The sequence below is a fragment of the Limulus polyphemus genome, unplaced genomic scaffold, assembly GCF_000517525.1.
Source record: "Limulus polyphemus unplaced genomic scaffold, Limulus_polyphemus-2.1.2 Scaffold1801, whole genome shotgun sequence".
Lineage (NCBI taxonomy): Eukaryota > Metazoa > Arthropoda > Merostomata > Xiphosura > Limulidae > Limulus > Limulus polyphemus.
The window spans coordinates 190,276-207,388 of record NW_013667411.1 but is presented as its reverse complement, the minus strand read 5'-3'; the positions used below and the strand labels follow the sequence as shown (position 1 = coordinate 207,388).

At 32.2% G+C, this 17,113-nt stretch overlaps 1 protein-coding gene across 1 annotated transcript in view; it reads right to left on the bottom strand.

Moving 5' to 3' along the window:
• LOC106464982 (protein O-GlcNAcase-like) overlaps positions 1-17,113 on the bottom strand; it is a gene marked incomplete at its 3' end in the record, with an annotated part of 40,685 nt that overhangs the window by 21,528 nt on the left and 2,044 nt on the right. Inside the window, exon 2 of the mRNA XM_013925162.2 lies at positions 8,729-8,780. Coding sequence (XP_013780616.2) covers positions 8,729-8,780 — 52 coding nt within the window. The remainder of the gene's footprint in view (positions 1-8,728; positions 8,781-17,113) is intronic.

The window sequence follows — 17,113 nt, the reverse complement described above, 5'->3', positions numbered from 1 at the left end:
ATGGATTCAAAAAGAGTTCCCTCCGAGAAACATCCTGAGTGTTGAGAAATGCTCTCCAAATGAAAAGAGAAACATCTGCAAAAAGGTGGCAATCTGACCTTGGAGGAGGAAGAGTACCCCCTCCAGTAACAGTGGCCCAATCTAACCTGCAGTCAAACATGGACTGTAAGCGAGGGAAAAGAATAAGAGGAGCATCCAATGGAACCCAAACAAATCTCCATTGTGAATCAAAACCCACTGTGGGCATGACCAACAAGGAATGAGGGCTTTGAGAGATGCCAATTTCCCCAAAAGAGATAGAACATCATGTGCAGAAGGAAAGGGTGAATAGGAGATGCCACATACGAGACATTCCACAGCTGCGAAAAGGCTGGTCTCGACAGATATATGAGGTGAAAAACACCCCAGGAAGAGTCAGAAATGGAGTAAGTGTGACAAATGACTTACCCATCTTGGTAAGCCAACCCACCCATGCATCTTCCTGAAGAAGAAATGAGTATGTAGAGCACAGTTGGCATGTGAGGAAGCTAGAAGTAGCCAGAAGTCCATCTAATGGTGCAAAATAAAGGCCCCAGGAATGAAGCAGAAGAGCAAAGGTCCAGACCACTTGGCAGAAAACACATGGAGCTAAGGCAGGTCTGAACAGAAAAGCCAAAAACTGAAACACACACCCACAATGAACAAAACAAAGAAAATGTCTGGATGATGGAAATATATAGATACGGATCTGACACACTGAACTTCTTCATCCACAAATCAGGAGTGAAAACCCAAGGAAGAGTTAAGTACGAATCCATAGTGAACTTGAGAAGGATGAGGAAGTGGTTCAGAGATGGGTTTTGTTTGGTTGTTTTGAATTTTGCACAAAGTTACACGAGGGCTATCTACACTAGCAATTCATGATTTAGCAATAAAAGACTAGAGGGAAGGCAGCTAGTCATCACCACCCACTACCAACTCTTGTACTACACTTCTACCAATGAATAGTGGGATTGACCATCCCATTATGATGCCCCCATGGCTGAAAGGTTGAGCATGTTTGGTGGGACAGGGATTCAAACCCACTACTCTCAGATTGCGAGTCAAGCACCATAACCACCTGGCAATGCCAGACTGCCAGAGATGATAAATCGAAAAATGGGCACCAATTTCCCATCATATTGGGAATGACAAAAAAAGATGAGAAAAAAAACCCTTAACAAGAAAGATCTTCTCCTCAATGGCATCCTTTAGAAACAAGTCTTGAGCTGCCTCCGATTGATGCTGGCAAGAAATGGAATCCCACTGAGGGGGGAAAGAAATCAAATGGTGAGACAACAGGGGGAGACTGAATCAACCCAGAATTCCAAAGAGTCTGGAAAAACTCCAAACATCTCTTGATGTTAAAAAAGATGCCATGCAACATTCATGCAATGAAGAGGAGGGAAAATGAATCCTAGATAAAATAGCATCCCAACTTAGAAAATCCCAAAAGCAGAATAGCCACATCTGTAAAACAAGGGCCAAAGAGAAAGGCATGCTATGGGAGAAAAATTAAATATAGACTACTATGATCAACATAAAATCCTTAAAGAGACAGATGAATAGTCTCAACCAAAAAGCAAAGGGAGGATAATGCACAGATAATAGTGGATATCATAAAAAGTATCCAGGAAAAAGGAGGTGCAGAAAATTAACCAAAGTAACAGGGTCCAAACCTCAAATAGGAAGAAGAATTCCAAAAGGTACAAGTATAATTATGGGTAGTTGAAACTATAAAAGCAAAAATATAATAGACCAATGTATGTGAGAGACAAGGCATATCGATTCCCTGAATGCAATTGTTACACAAAATGACTAGAAGAATCCCAATATCTGGGAAAGGAGGAAAAACTAAAGAATGACCTAAAGATTAATCCCCTAGGACAGCATGGGTAGAGTCTTAAAGGAAAACAGGAGATAAAGACCAAACACAACATACCTGATTAATCAAATTTATGAAGGGAGAAGGAGTCTTAAATAAGACCCCCGAAATGACACACAACATAAAAACAACTTCAGGAGGAGGGAAAAGGCTGCCCAAAGTCACATCCACCCATACAAAAACAACTAGGTGCTGGCATGACAGGACACTCATCAGGTTATTCAGAATGTTGCCTGAAATTATACAATTCTCTATAGATCATAGCTATCACATCAGTGGCTTATAACTGTGATACCAACCCCACAGATATGGTCTGTAAATCTGTTGTAGCATTAACAGCAGTGGTAGTCATGATCACCTGAAACTGTGAGGGCATAACTCACAAAGTCAAAAACTTGAACAAAAAATAGAAAAGGGGGAGTAGATAATGAAAATAAATCATGTTTCCACAAAAAAAGGAAAACAACAATATCTGAATTAGAAAAATCCACGAAAGTAAAAACTTCTGCACAGTTAGCCAATTGAGAAGTGATTAACCTTATCTACCCCCAGCATTATTTACTGCATGTCACAAGGTTTTAGTGTCTTACATTCAAACTTTTATTAAACTACTTTTTTTGTTATACCAATTAGTACAGCATACAATCTTAGCTAATAAGCCATATTTTAATAGTATATAAGTTTTAAGTTCTTAATTTTATAAGGCAATATTTTAAAAAATCCTGAATTTCCCCTAGTGTGAGAAAGGTGACACATTTCTGTAGACATCCCATCTTCTCTATTTTATTCACCACCCCTCCAATTAGTAAGAAATTCAACATAAATTATTCATTCTAAAATTGCATTGCTCAGACAAAGCATAATTTTTATAGCTTTCAATTTTGTTTGGTGACAGAGCCATCAAATAGAAAATAAGACTTCTCTTGCCACACCTACATGTCACATCCTCTCTTTCAAGATTTGTTAATAGTTCTCTCTTGCGTTTAATTCTATATTATCTATAATCAATAGAAAGCCAAGATTTTCATCAATTGTCAATTTCTCTTTTAGTACAAGCTTCATTCCCACAGGAAACATAATGACTAGCTTGAACAAATTTATAATGGCTCTTGTCACATAGTTAGAATTGACAGTAGACAACAAGAAAAAGAAAATTTTTGTTTTTCATGTTTATTATTATAAAAGTAACTAAAAAATAACAATAGGGATCTCTTTAGGTTAAGGTTAGATTAGGTGAAATAAATAATAATATAATAAAAATATTTCTCGAAGCACGTATACAAGCAGCTAAGAGTACCTTGTGGATAATGTAATCTGATAGCGTAATTTGAGCTACATGTTCCTGATGTGATTTACAACTTATAATGGCATGAATAGTAATAAGACATGGTTCAAAGGGCAGTAAAATTTAATTATAAACAGATGTACACTATTAAAAGTTTAAAGCTACTTGGGATAAACAAATTTAATTTCATGTTACATTTGAAGCCATTCTAGAAAGAAAAAAGTGGATAATTTAGATTTGGCTGGAGACGGCTTGAATGGGTAATGAAGAAAAACTTTAATATAACAGCAAATGTACAACGTTTCGACAAGGTTTTGTCATCATCAGGTAAAACAGGTCAAATATATATACAAATGTTCATTACACTGTTTGCTATCACAGTTGTATCCACAGTTTTATATAATTGGCTCTTTTTCATCAATACCCACACAGGCTGGTTCAGTTATTTTAGAACAAATTTGACAACATGAATTATTCTTACTGCTTTGTTATTTCAATACAGCCTGTGGTAATTTCACTTTGAAATCACCACTATGACAATTGGTTACCACAGTTGTCTCCAGAGTTTTAAATAATTGTCTCTTTTTCAACAAAATTCACGCAGTCTAGTTCAATTACTTTAGAACACAATTAATAAAACAAATTATTCTTCTCTACTCTGTTATTACAATAAAATCTGTGATAATTTCACATTAAAAATCCCACTATACACAATTTATAGCTGAACTCACAGCCACACAGTCAAGATTTATCTATCTCTTGAACTAAATTTTCAATGCAAATTTATACCCCAACAGAGATCTAGAACATTCCACACACTATTAGATATTATGATAAAATAATTCTCAATTTAAACAATGAGAAAACTCAGAAGGTTATAGCATGTTGATACAATAATATAACAATCATCAATTCATAATTATTGGACTACACAAAGTATGATTCATAAACAGTTATGTAAGCAAACTTGCAATAAACTGTTGCTTCTAAAAATAACTAAATTTAACACTCATGTTATATAAACTATCTAATTCATAACACTCACATTAAACAGTCATGTATATTTTGCACTACTGCTCCCATTTCTTGAATATTTTCTCCCACCATGCAATTCCCACTTCTTTCTGCAAATCAACATGTAAATGATAATGCATCAACCCTCCACCAGTTGGAGTGTGACAATATCCCTATCGTAACTAGTGCCCTCTCTAATCATGAACTTGTTAACTCTCTCAATACAGGCTCATTCAATTTGATCAACCACATGACCTCTTTGTACTCATTTAAAGTCTTTATAGATTTGATACTACTAACTAGTGTGTATATCTTCATGAAATGTGGCAGTCTTTCAGGAAACATAAGTCTTTCACATACAAAAAAATCTAATATACTATTTTGAAACAAGTGGACTGTGTGCTGTTTGTTTATTGTTGAAATTTATGGCCAAGTCACAGACACCTACTGTAAAGAATCTAGTTCATACTTAAAACCTGACATGTAGAAATGAAGAAGAATTCCAACCACAGAACCCAAAGGAGAAGTCTTATTTCAGGGAGGGCATGGCAATTGAAAGTCAACACAGAGACAGTAAGAATCTACAATACTGCAACAGGGTGAAGAAGGAGAAGCAGGGGGGGGGGGGGTTATGAGTTGATATGCATCCAAGAAGTTTGCCAAAGAATCAGCAGAAACAACTGGAGCAATAGGACAAACACCACGTACTTCAGTTATCAGAGTAGCAAAAGTCAAAGGTGCAGGGTGGGAGTTTCATTCAAAGGCTTGGTGCATGTGCATAAACGTTTCAGCAGTGACACTAGGTATTAGCTAGCTATTCTGTGAAGATGTGAATAGTATTTCTGAAGATAATGTTTAATGGCATAAACATTTCATATTTCTAAAACAAATGTAAAACTTTCAATTAGACTTTTTCCAGACAATGGAAATATCAGAATATATATGCGTAAATTCACTCACATATTAATACAACCACAAGAAAGGAATGGTTTTTGAAACAGAAACCACTTGGCTTAAATATTTGAAAGTTAAATACAACTTCAGATATGTTTTATACATACATACATACAAAACTATTAAAAAGGATGGAAGAGCTAGTATTATTATTTTGTGAACATAAAACAGGAAAAGTTTATAGATAGTATCTATATATATACATTTGATTTACATTTGACATGCCATTAGAGGTGTAAACATTCACTAGTTTGGCACCTGGGTCTACCAAATTTTGATTTCAGGCTTCCATGAATGCCATATGTACTAGTCCGGACTAATGTGTTTCTGGTTGCATGATGTAATTGCATGCATGTAAACTCCAATTCTATGTTTAATATCAAAATTTACAAAAAGCTACCTGATATTTTTTCTTTCAAATATAAATACTTGTAATCACTGGATTAATGCAACACTTTAGCACTATACAAAAAGTTCTTATGACAATATAGTTTGCTACCACCTCAACTGGAAGAAGTATTCCCTGCCTGAGTTGGATGTTGTCTCCCACTGAATGATGCCCTACTAGGCTACCCTTCCTACAGTGGTTGACATGCTCCATGGGGTTTCTCTTTTTTGATGTTTTTTTATAGAAAGTAACTCATCTCTGTAATTTCTGTGTCTGTACCAGCCCCTCCACCATCCTATGAATATGGGATCAAAGATTTTTGTTGTGCAGAAAGGTGGGTATTATTTGTCAAGTTAAGATTTTTCATACTTGAAAATGTATTTAAGATAGTTAAGTCACCTCTCTGCACAGCCTGCTTCTCCACTTTGGTGCATTTCTCTTACTTCATCAAGAATAAGCCTTCGTTCAAATGTTAGTGCTCATGGGAATTACTGCATACAGAAGATGTATCACCCTCCTATTTGTGGAGGGCTTTAGTCTAATGATGATTACATCACAGGTTGTTACAGTACATGTTAGTATGTATAGGGGTGGGAGCTTTGTTCAAAAATCCTCACAGCAGTGGTACAAGGTAATAGCTCTTTTGTGTGTATAAAGATGAATAAAAATTTCTGAATAATCATTTTATTATGTACAAATTTATTGATACAACATGAAACAGCTCTGTATGGGAAAATAACTTTGACTGCTTATTTGGAACTCTGAGACTATATCCCTAGATATGATGGAAGAGGGCAAGGTGTTTCAAATACCTGGCCATTATGTGGTTGTTTAATTTTGTCATATATGTATACTGCTAGGTAAACTGCCCAGAAATTTTATATTTTTATTTATTATGATTGAAATTGTATTATTCTCAGTATGTCATGAATACTAGTCTATCACATATGTACACTAGTGAACTTGCAGATGGATTTTTATGTTTATGTCACATATGCTGTAGTTAATTGCATTATTTTTAGTTTTGTAATACTGTAGAAGTTACAATAATGAATACAGATATCTATGTATTTGCAACACATAACTTAATCGTTATAGTAGAAAAATGCTATTACTATTAGGCCTGGGACTATCACATAAAAGAAAATTGTCCCTGAACCACATTTTTGTGTTTAATTTACTAAAAAAAGAAGAATCCCATTTATCAATGATATGATATTATATTATAATATAATGATGTATTTTACTACATGTGCAATTTTTATTAGGGATGAGAATGGAAAAAGTCAAAAAATGAGAAAACCCTCAATCTACAAATAACTGAAAGAAGAGACACCAGTCAAGTGTATGCCTACTAATTTAATATTATTTGCTTCATATTTCACCATTTCATTTTTAAGAAAATTAGTTTTGTCTATTCTTATAAACTCTAATTACAAATAAAATTTCCAAGTAATAATAAACAAATAATCAGCAGACTTTGCATACTTTGGTTATTCACACACAATATCATTTAGTAGCATTACACTGAGTGCTAATACTGTATCGACCTTCGATTTTGACCAATACTAACATGCTCCTTATTTTGAATTTGGGTGTGCAATTGATCATGCTTTTCAAAACAATGGACATATTAATTTACATTTATGTGAAAATGGCAGATTTTACATGCTAATATCATGATCGTATCCTAATCTGTCTAGAAAATAAAATATTTGTTTACAAAAAGTTGTTAAATAAATATTTCAACACCAAATCCCAAAGGCATGTGTGACTTAGTACTTAAGCATTACATTGAATGAGGGTTTGAAAAAAAGAGGACAGTCAAGAGCAACCATGATCTGATTTGTTGTTAATTCAGTTACCTACATTTCTTGAGTGGCATAAAGCTATTAACATAACCTTGGACCATGAAAACAAATATTTTTGGTATTTATATAATCTTTTAATGGGATAGTGAAAATAAAAACAGGTTGACTAACACACACAAATATATATATTTCATATTCAAGAATGAGAAAGAAAAAAATAAAATTTTGAACTATCATAAGTATTTGCTTTGAAAGTCTCATAATGCTGGGGGTTTAGGACCCATCTTGGACCCTAGAAGTGGGAAAGAGGGTGTAAGTGATCTAAGAAACATTTGTCTGAAAGTATGTTATTTCATCCAATTCTCTATGCATGTCAAAACATTTGAAATTTTCCCAAATGTATGAATCTATAAATATTGACTTTCAGTTGTAACTCGCAAAGACTATACATAAATAGGCAGATAGAGCACCTGACTAAATGTATTTTAAGTATTATACATGTACTACAATATTAAGCATTAGACTTGGATTATTAACTCACTTAATATCAACAAAAATTATAAACTAATTAATTTACAGATTATTAGTTTTCAATTATTCCAACTACATAAGTAATCAGAATATTGTCATTATGATTTCTAATTATAATCTTTGATTAATTCAAGGTTGTTCAGCATAACCAATTAATGAATGACACAACTCACAAAAAATAATCAACTAATCAAAATTAATGTTTTCAATTCATACTATTTGCAATCATTCCAACTATCAAAGTCTCATGAGAATGATCAATTAGTTGAATGTAATCAATTAATGAGCTTGACAATTAATTTATAAGCAAATTTCACTAATTCCCTGTTCTATTAAGCATACATAATCACTCATTTGTATATGACCATCAGCTCATCAATGTCACAGTAAGTCGTAAAAGTTTCCTCAATAAATCTGCTTAAATCCAAAAGATGATGTATTCACTTTTAAAAGAGAGAAATTAGTACTTTGTTTCGGAAAATTTTGGATCCCTGATAATAATAACTTCGAAAGAAATTTCTACAATCCAACAGTGAATTTCTTTCTTTGTTTTCAAAGATTTTACCTGAAACATAGTGTTATGTGAAGATCATCTGAGACAAAAATCCTAAGATCAGATTTCAAGGGATTAATATTAAATTATATGCTCTGAACACAGAACACCAATAAATTTGTGATATAAAACATAATAAGCAACAACATCAATTAGCAAAATATCTTATGATCATTTATATGGTTCTTTTAAAAAAATATGTACTTATATTTTTATTTTGTAACAATCCTTTAACTAATATCAGCATTATACAAATTTTCTTTCTCAATTCTGTAAAATAATCTCTTACTTTTCAAACAAATCCTTTCTCTGTTCTGTTGTCCATGGTCTACCATAAAATCCTGAAAATAAAAACATTTATGTTAGAACAGCAGTCTAAGGTTTCATTATGCTGTTAAGGACAACCAAGTTTGTTTTTGTGTCAAATCAAAATGCTCTGGCACCAGATGTAGGTAACTGTAATAGCTTGTTCCTCTAAGCAAAACTTTCCTAACAGTTAAGTCTTAGTATATGCATAGTCTTCTATAAGAATAGAACAAAATGACTACTCATCTGTGAAAGTTATATATATATCTAATGTAAACTTTATTTAACTAAAGTATAAAACAAATGACTCATAATTATATACACATTAATATAACCTATATTTCCTAATAAAATTTAAACTTTCTGTGTATTTATAGCTTATGAACATATTCAAAAACATTTTAAATGAAAAATAAAATCACACAGCAAAAGTAAAGTGAACAACAATGCATAATGGTATTCAACATTACAATAACATGATTTCAGCAGAATAAGTTCATCTGGATGTAGGCACATATATTATAGTAACTTTTTTTAATAACCACAGAAAAAAAGCACACTTAAAAAAACCAATTTTTGATCTTTAGTCAAGGTTAACTGTTTGAGCTAAGCCTAGGAATAAATTTAATTTAATTGTTTGTTGTATTCAGTATTACACAGTAGGATTTATATACTTGATTGACAGTATTTCCAGTAGCTTTCATGAACATATATAAGCTAAAGCCAAAGAAGAGAAGTTATTCAGTAAAAAGAAAAAAAAGAATTTAGCACTTGAAGTTTGGTCACAACTGTGTTTCCCAGTGGTACTAACAGTGAACTTATAAGGAATGTAGACTTACTAACTATGCAATTACCTTATTTCCACACTCACAAATATCACAACCAGAAAGCTTTAATCCTACAACAGTGGTAAACTGGTGCAGATACATGAAATAAGGATGTGTACAAAAAGTAGATGGATTCAGAAAGATGAAATTCAATGAACCACAACTACTACTATTACTGGATTCATGCTATGAGCTTAACAGAGCCGAACTAAAATTCAAAATGATATTCTTATGGTGTGAACACTTTCAACAAGCTGGCAAAGCATGGTTGCAATTCATTATACTTGTCAAAAGATGTTAGTATTAGACCTATTATATTTTTAACACTGCATTCTTTATTTAGTCTCTTCGGGATTTTCATAAAGAAATGGTTGATAGGGTAGATGTTTGGGAACATCTGGATGCAAGTGATCATTGTTCAATTAGATTTGATGTTTTGCTGCATAAAGAGTTAAGGAATAGTGATATTTTGGTTCCAAGTTTCAAAAAATTAAATTTTAAAAAGATGACACTAGAATTACCTCTGTGATCTTGGCAACTGAATTAGTCTGAGTACTGATCATATGTGGAAAAGATTTTAAATATTTGAGACAGATATGATACTTATAGACAAAAAAGGGTGACTGCAAGAAAAAACCAGGTTTGTTCACAAAGAATATATTTAAAGAAAAGTATTATAAATATAAGAAGTTTAAATTCACAGGAATGATAGATTTGAAAGACTATAGAAAATCAAGAGAGTCAGTCAAACAGGAAATTAAGAAATAAAAAAAAACTATCTGAAAAAGGTTGGCTGAAAGTGTAAAAATAAATAGCAAGAATTTCTTCAAACATATTACAGGTAAGTAAAATGTTAGGATGGGAATAGGGCCTCTGAAGGATGACACAGGAAGGCAAATATCCAGAGTTGGGCATATTACTAGAAACAAGTAATGAAGTTACTTTGACCATTTCCTGCTAAAAATTGAAGTGTCATTACTCAATACATTATTTATTTAAAAACTTAATGAATAACAACTCATTACTTGTTATTTTTCAAATGAATACCTGTATTCTTTATATAAAACATGTACTGTGTACATCGTAAATTATATATATATATGTATACAGAACTGAACTGCAAGCATTGAACTCAAGACAAAAAATGCATTATACATTGAGATGTTTTAGAATAGCAATTAAAGGAACCATTTTTATTTTTCCTTTATAATATTCAAAGTAAGAGCAAAGTATGACTTACAAATACAAAAAAAGAAATGCAAATGATCAAAATAACTAATAAGTAGCCTATAAATTAGTGTGAAATAATCTAACAGAGTTTACTTCATGTAATAACTGTAGCGTTAAAACAATTATTTTGGGAGGCCAATATTACTGTTACATTTAAAGAAAACAGCTCTTCCAAAGCTTGCATCAGACATTCCTCCTTTTTTTGCCCTCAGCACATCTTTTACAACTGAAAAAACACTCTCAACTGTGGCACTTAATAGAATAGCTGTATTTAATGAAATGAAAACTGACTTTAAGACAGAATTTGGAAATGCATCATTGTGAACAGACTTTACAATAGATTTATCTAGAAAAGCACCAACTACTTCAGCACTTTTGTGTCCAGTACTCTTTGCCTCCATTGTTTTCAGGCATCTGAAATAATCATCTTGATTTCCTGTTTCTGATGTGCTATCTTGATTAGGTGATGATGTATCATATTGTACTGTGTGTTCTTCTATTTTTGCAATAAGTTTTTGTTGAACTTGTTCCCTCTGATTTTCTGGAAGATAGGATGAAAAGATGCCAAAAGAATTGAATCTTCATCATTGAACACATTGTTAAACCTAGTTTCTATCCTTTGAATTAATACTTCAACTAAGGTTTACAAATTTGCCACTGTTTATTGTTCAAATTGCCCAATTTTGCTAGACAAACATGCAAGGTAGGAATCAGTAGTTCCATAAATGCTGAATTGAATCTTCATCATTGAACACATTGTTAAACCTAGTTTCTATGCTTTGAATCAATACTTCAACTAAGGTTTACAAATTTGTAACTGTTTATTGTTCAAACTGCCCAATTTTGCTAGACAAACATGCAAGGTAGGAATCAGTAGTTCCATAAATGCTTTGTTCTCACACTGCAAAATGTCAAGTGCTCTAGTAATAGGTTTCATGACTTGAATATATTCCAAAAGAAAAGTTTCTCAGCTGAATTCAGCTGCACAATGTCCAGTTGATCAAAAACTCAGTATAGCACTTGGTAACTTATTTCCAGATATTAAGTTATCTACATGACTTAGAGCATCAAACATTGAATTTCAACTAGTTGGACAAGGAACAACCAAGCATCCCTCTATTTCTTTCTCAATTATGTTGGCAGCTACAGTGCTTTTGCTCTGTTTATTCCATACGGTTTGAGGCTTTACTATTGCTGATCTGGACACTTTTTTTATACTAAATGTTGTTAAAGATTTAACCACATCAGTAGTAGCAACAAGATTCAATGTATGAGAGGCACAACTTTGAAGGTCTTGCAAAATACATATACAGGAATGAGATGATACCTCATCACCAACAGTTAATATATCAGCTAGAGAATGAATTTCTATAATGTAGTTATCTGAATCATCATATCATCTTCATCTGTGACTACAACATCACCATGCAGTTGGTCAGGATAGATGGTGGACTCATTGATTGAGAACAGTCTGTAAAAGAAAATATCACTCTATCATTTAAACTTATAACATAAACATAAAAATAATTTTGACATTTAATAACATGACCAATAATGCAACCACAAAGGGCAATGTTACGATCTGATGTTCAACCAAGTGAACCAGAACAACCAACCAGCAAACGTATCCAAATAGTAATATTATATTACTTCTCTTTGGATGTGTTTGTTGTATGTATGTATATATATATATACTCACAGACACACACACACACACACAACTAACCATGATGACGAATGGTCTGTTTAATATTTTATTCTGGCTAACACCACACAACTGTATTAAAATAAAGGAAAGATTCCCAGGCATAAAAGAGATAATTATATGAATATGGGCTGTAATTTAAATCTATTATATAGGTAACATACAACTTCTCTACTCCTATTATTTCATTCCTTCCCACATTTATTAAATCATTCAGACATCTATGTTTGTAAAATATTGATTGCTCTCTCTCTCTCATTACATATTCTTATCGTGATATTTTAAAGCTTCTCTCCAATTGGCCAATGCACACATGACATCACAAATGGGAGTAATTTCACTGAGGCAGTTGGCTGTCCATGGAAAATGTGGTTTTGGCTCCCTGTCTAAGGGCTATTGCTCTGCATTTTAAGTATTCGGCAATATAAATATAGAGGCAAATGCAAATAACTTTAAAATATTTCACTAACTAAAAGCCTTAATGAAGTTGCTGCCATTATCTGTTGTAGTCTTGACAATTTTGTTCTGAATGCAGTATTCAACATGTACTGCTTCTAGTGCCTTTCCAATGAGATTGTAGCTATGACATACTTTATCAGGACGGCAGACGATAACTGTGTATCCTAATTTATTCAGTGCATAGTGACTTCTAAATAGGTTTTAAAATTAAATAATGGCCCATCAGTTTCTAAATGTACTTTTAATAACAAAACAGGTTACCTCCAATATTTAAAAATTATCTATAGTAAATATGATGACAATCTAATAAAATATCAATGTTCCTAAGTGAGGTGCAAAAAACACTGTATAGTTTAAATAATGTGAGAATATTAGGAACTAAAAAAATTAGAGATTATTTATTATTTGATTACCTGTTTCTACAACTCCAACAGTCAGCACTTGTAGTGACATTCTTGACTATTGCTAGTTCAGACTTGATTTGCTTCATTAATGTTCTTCGAGAAACGGCTGTTCTTTTGGGTGTAGTGATTTGATTAAATTTCTAAGGAAAGTGCACACAACAACTTGAAATGGCAAAAACTCTGAAACCATGAAGTCCAATATTAACCAATTCAGCTTTTGTTGAGACACTCAGGAGCTTTCCCAAACATTAGAAGCTGTTGTTTTTTCTCTTGACTGCAAGCTTTTTAGGCATGTTGTCATTACATTCATTTGCTTCCACTGTTTGTTTCATGTAGCACCTTGTTTCACTGTAGACTCAAATCCTTTATCAATGGAGAAATGTTTTATGGACACACGTTATTTTAAGTTGCTTGCAAATTTTCTGTTCACACTGAATATTTTCTTTAAAGGCAAGCATTTGTATGATAAGTTATCACCAATATTTCTTCCAGTAAACCCAAAGGATATGTCGATATATGGCCACAGATTACATGAAGTTTCAAACTGCTGCCGCTTTTGTATGACATAGTGATGCACATAACCTCCCACTCTGATAGCTTACAGACAACTGACAGAAAATACATACAAAAGGCATCTTTGATTAGTGTGATGGCCCTCACTACACATTTACAGACTCACAACTCAACTAAAACATGTTTCAGCAGGAATACACATGCAATACTTCATTCCTCTGCTGCTGTTCCAATATTACTACTAGTTAAAAAGCATATTATTTATTATATTTAGGGATATTTTTATTAGTTTATTAATTATTATTATTGTTTTAACCAGATAGTTTTAACTACTAATTGTTATCAACTATTTTATATTTTTAAGTATATTAGTAGGCTGTAATATTACCAAATTTAAAAAGTAATGAGTAATGAATAATGTACTGTTTTAACCAAAAATTTAATGTTACCAAAAATGTTACTAAATTTGAAAAGTAATGAGTAATGAATAATGTACTGTTTTGACCAAAAATTTAATGTTACCAAAAAAATGTTACTAAATTTGAAAAGTAGTGTCATTAATTTGGACATTACTAAAAATGTAACATCATTAGTAACACTGCTACTAATATATTAATAACAGTGCTAATATCTGATGATTATAGGATGGCTGGGTTATTAAATTCTACTTTTTCTTCAGTTTTTACTAATGAAGATAAAAGTAATATTCCTCAACCTGAATAACTGCTAGATGGAAACAAGGATGAACAAGATGATCACATTAATTCTGAGGTTGCAAAGAAAAAATTGGAGAGTTGAAAGAATGATAAAGCACTTGAGCCAGATTAAATTTCTCCAAGGATTTTGAAAGAGGTTAAGGATTGGATATGTAAGTCACTTGCTACAATTTTTTCTAAGTCCTTGAAAAGTGGGAAGGTGCCAGAAGATTGGAAATTTACTATATGTTACTAATATATGTTCCTCCTCTTTTCAAGAAAGGTGATAAAAATTTTCCCAGTATTTATTGGCCCATTAGCCTTATGTCAGTGATGGGAAAGGTTTTTTAATGTCTGATAAAAAGATGCTTTGCAAAGTCATTTAACAAAGTTTAAAATTTTGTTGAATAGTCAGCATAGTTTCACTAGGGGAAAATCTTGCCTTACTGATCTTTTGACATACTTCGAAGAAGTTACTGCTTATGCAGATGAGGATACAGGTGTGGATGTGATATATCAGAATTTTTACAAAGTATCTAACAAATTATTACATATAAGGCTTGTTAAAAAATTTCTCTCTCTCTAGGTGTGGGAGATAGACTAGCTCATTAGACAAAAAAATGACTAGGTGGAAGAAAGCAGACGGTTGATATAAACGGATTTAAGTCAAACTAAATTAATGTTATGAGTGAGTCTGTGTTAAGACTTTTGCTCTTTTTGATTTACATTAATGACATAGATGAAGAAAAAGTCAATAGATTATTTACATTTGAATTATGAGTATAATTTTCATGGGAATAATCTTAACAGTGTAGTTGAAGAAAATGATCTTGGTGTCCTGGTGATCAGACTCAGATTTCAAGTGGTTGGGTATATAGAATTTTAATTTGTACCTACAAAAGTACTGAATACAAGTCTAATGAGGTTATAATTTCATTGTATAGGTCACTCATTAAGCTCTTGAGCTTCTTACATCAGAAAAAACATTCCTTTGTTGAAAAGGATTCAAAGGAGGAGTACTAGGATGATACCTAGGATTAAAAGGTTATTATATGAGAATAGGTTAAGATCTCTGAACTTGTCTTCTTTTAAAAAAAGAAGAGTTAGAAGGGATCTTATTGAGGTGTTTAAGATTGTTTTAAGATAATTAATTGTGTTGATGCATCTTTTTCATATTTAATGGATAGAATAGTAAGACTAGAGGATACAAATATACATTCTGTCAGGAAAGAAGTCATCCTTAGCTAAGTTAGCTTTATTTTTCTAACATGGTGATTAGCCTCTGGCACAGATTGCTTTAAGATGCAGTTAATCTAAGGCAGTTTAAGTGAAAATCTGATAGCTATTTGAATGAGATTTTTTTTTGTTTTTTAAAGCTAAGTATAACTTGGATGGACCATAAGATCTCTTGCTGTCCTTTAATGTTATGTTACACTAATATATTCCAACCACACTATATTCATCATATCCATGTGAAAAGATGTTCACACTGTAACAGTTGTTCTTGTAAAAACTGATTTATACAAATAGTGTTCTGACAACTACAGTGTTTGTTGTGTCCTAGCCAGCCAACTGAGTTCTTACTGTATAATTGTCTGAGATTTGACTCAAGAATACACTAGATATAACCCTGGTTGGGTCTCATCAGGCAGTGACATTTTTTGATTGCTATTGATTTTCCTGCTATAATTATTCCTTCTTTAGCAGTGGCATTTCACTATTACTTATTCATTTTTACATCATCTATAGAATTTCATTTTAATGCTTGCTCCTTTTATCTTTGTTCTTAAAATGTTTTGATTAGCTTACATGCTATCTTATAGTGTTATGGTTTTAAACCACTAAGTGTCCATGGTATAATCCAGGAATAAATCATCATGATTTAAGAAACTAATTAAAGTTATATACATGTTAGCATTTAAGACATTGGCTCAGAAGAACTAGTTTTTCAACAAACATAGGTATAAACTATACAAATAATAGAGAGAGAAAATAACAGAAGCAAGTATAATATAATAATGCAAAGGGGCATAAAAACCATCAAATATGTATCTAATCACATAGAAATTTGGGAATATTACAATGCTAAGAATAAAATTACTTTTATCAAATAACCACAGAAACACAAAGTATATCACATAGACAAAAATATATCGCATATAAACATAGCACCATAAGACTGTATTTACGCTAATTATATTTTAAAAGTAAATATAAGAGCATTGAGACAAACTTTTATTTATGACATAAAAAGTATTTTATGTGCCATTTATATTTCCACTAACCGAGTTACCCGGCATAGCACAGTGAAAATTTAGATTTGAAATGTATAGATCGGTATTTTTTTCAGCAAATTATTCAGTAAGTAGACAAAAGCTGTGAATCAAGAAATAAAAAAGCATTTAATCAAACAAAGCTTTATTTGAAGTTAGATCGTGTTTGATCTTGTTTTGTTCTTTGAGCCTGAAATCATACATCATGTTGCTCCTCTGTTTCTTGGTCTCTGTGAGTTATTTGTCTTAATTTTTGTGCTTG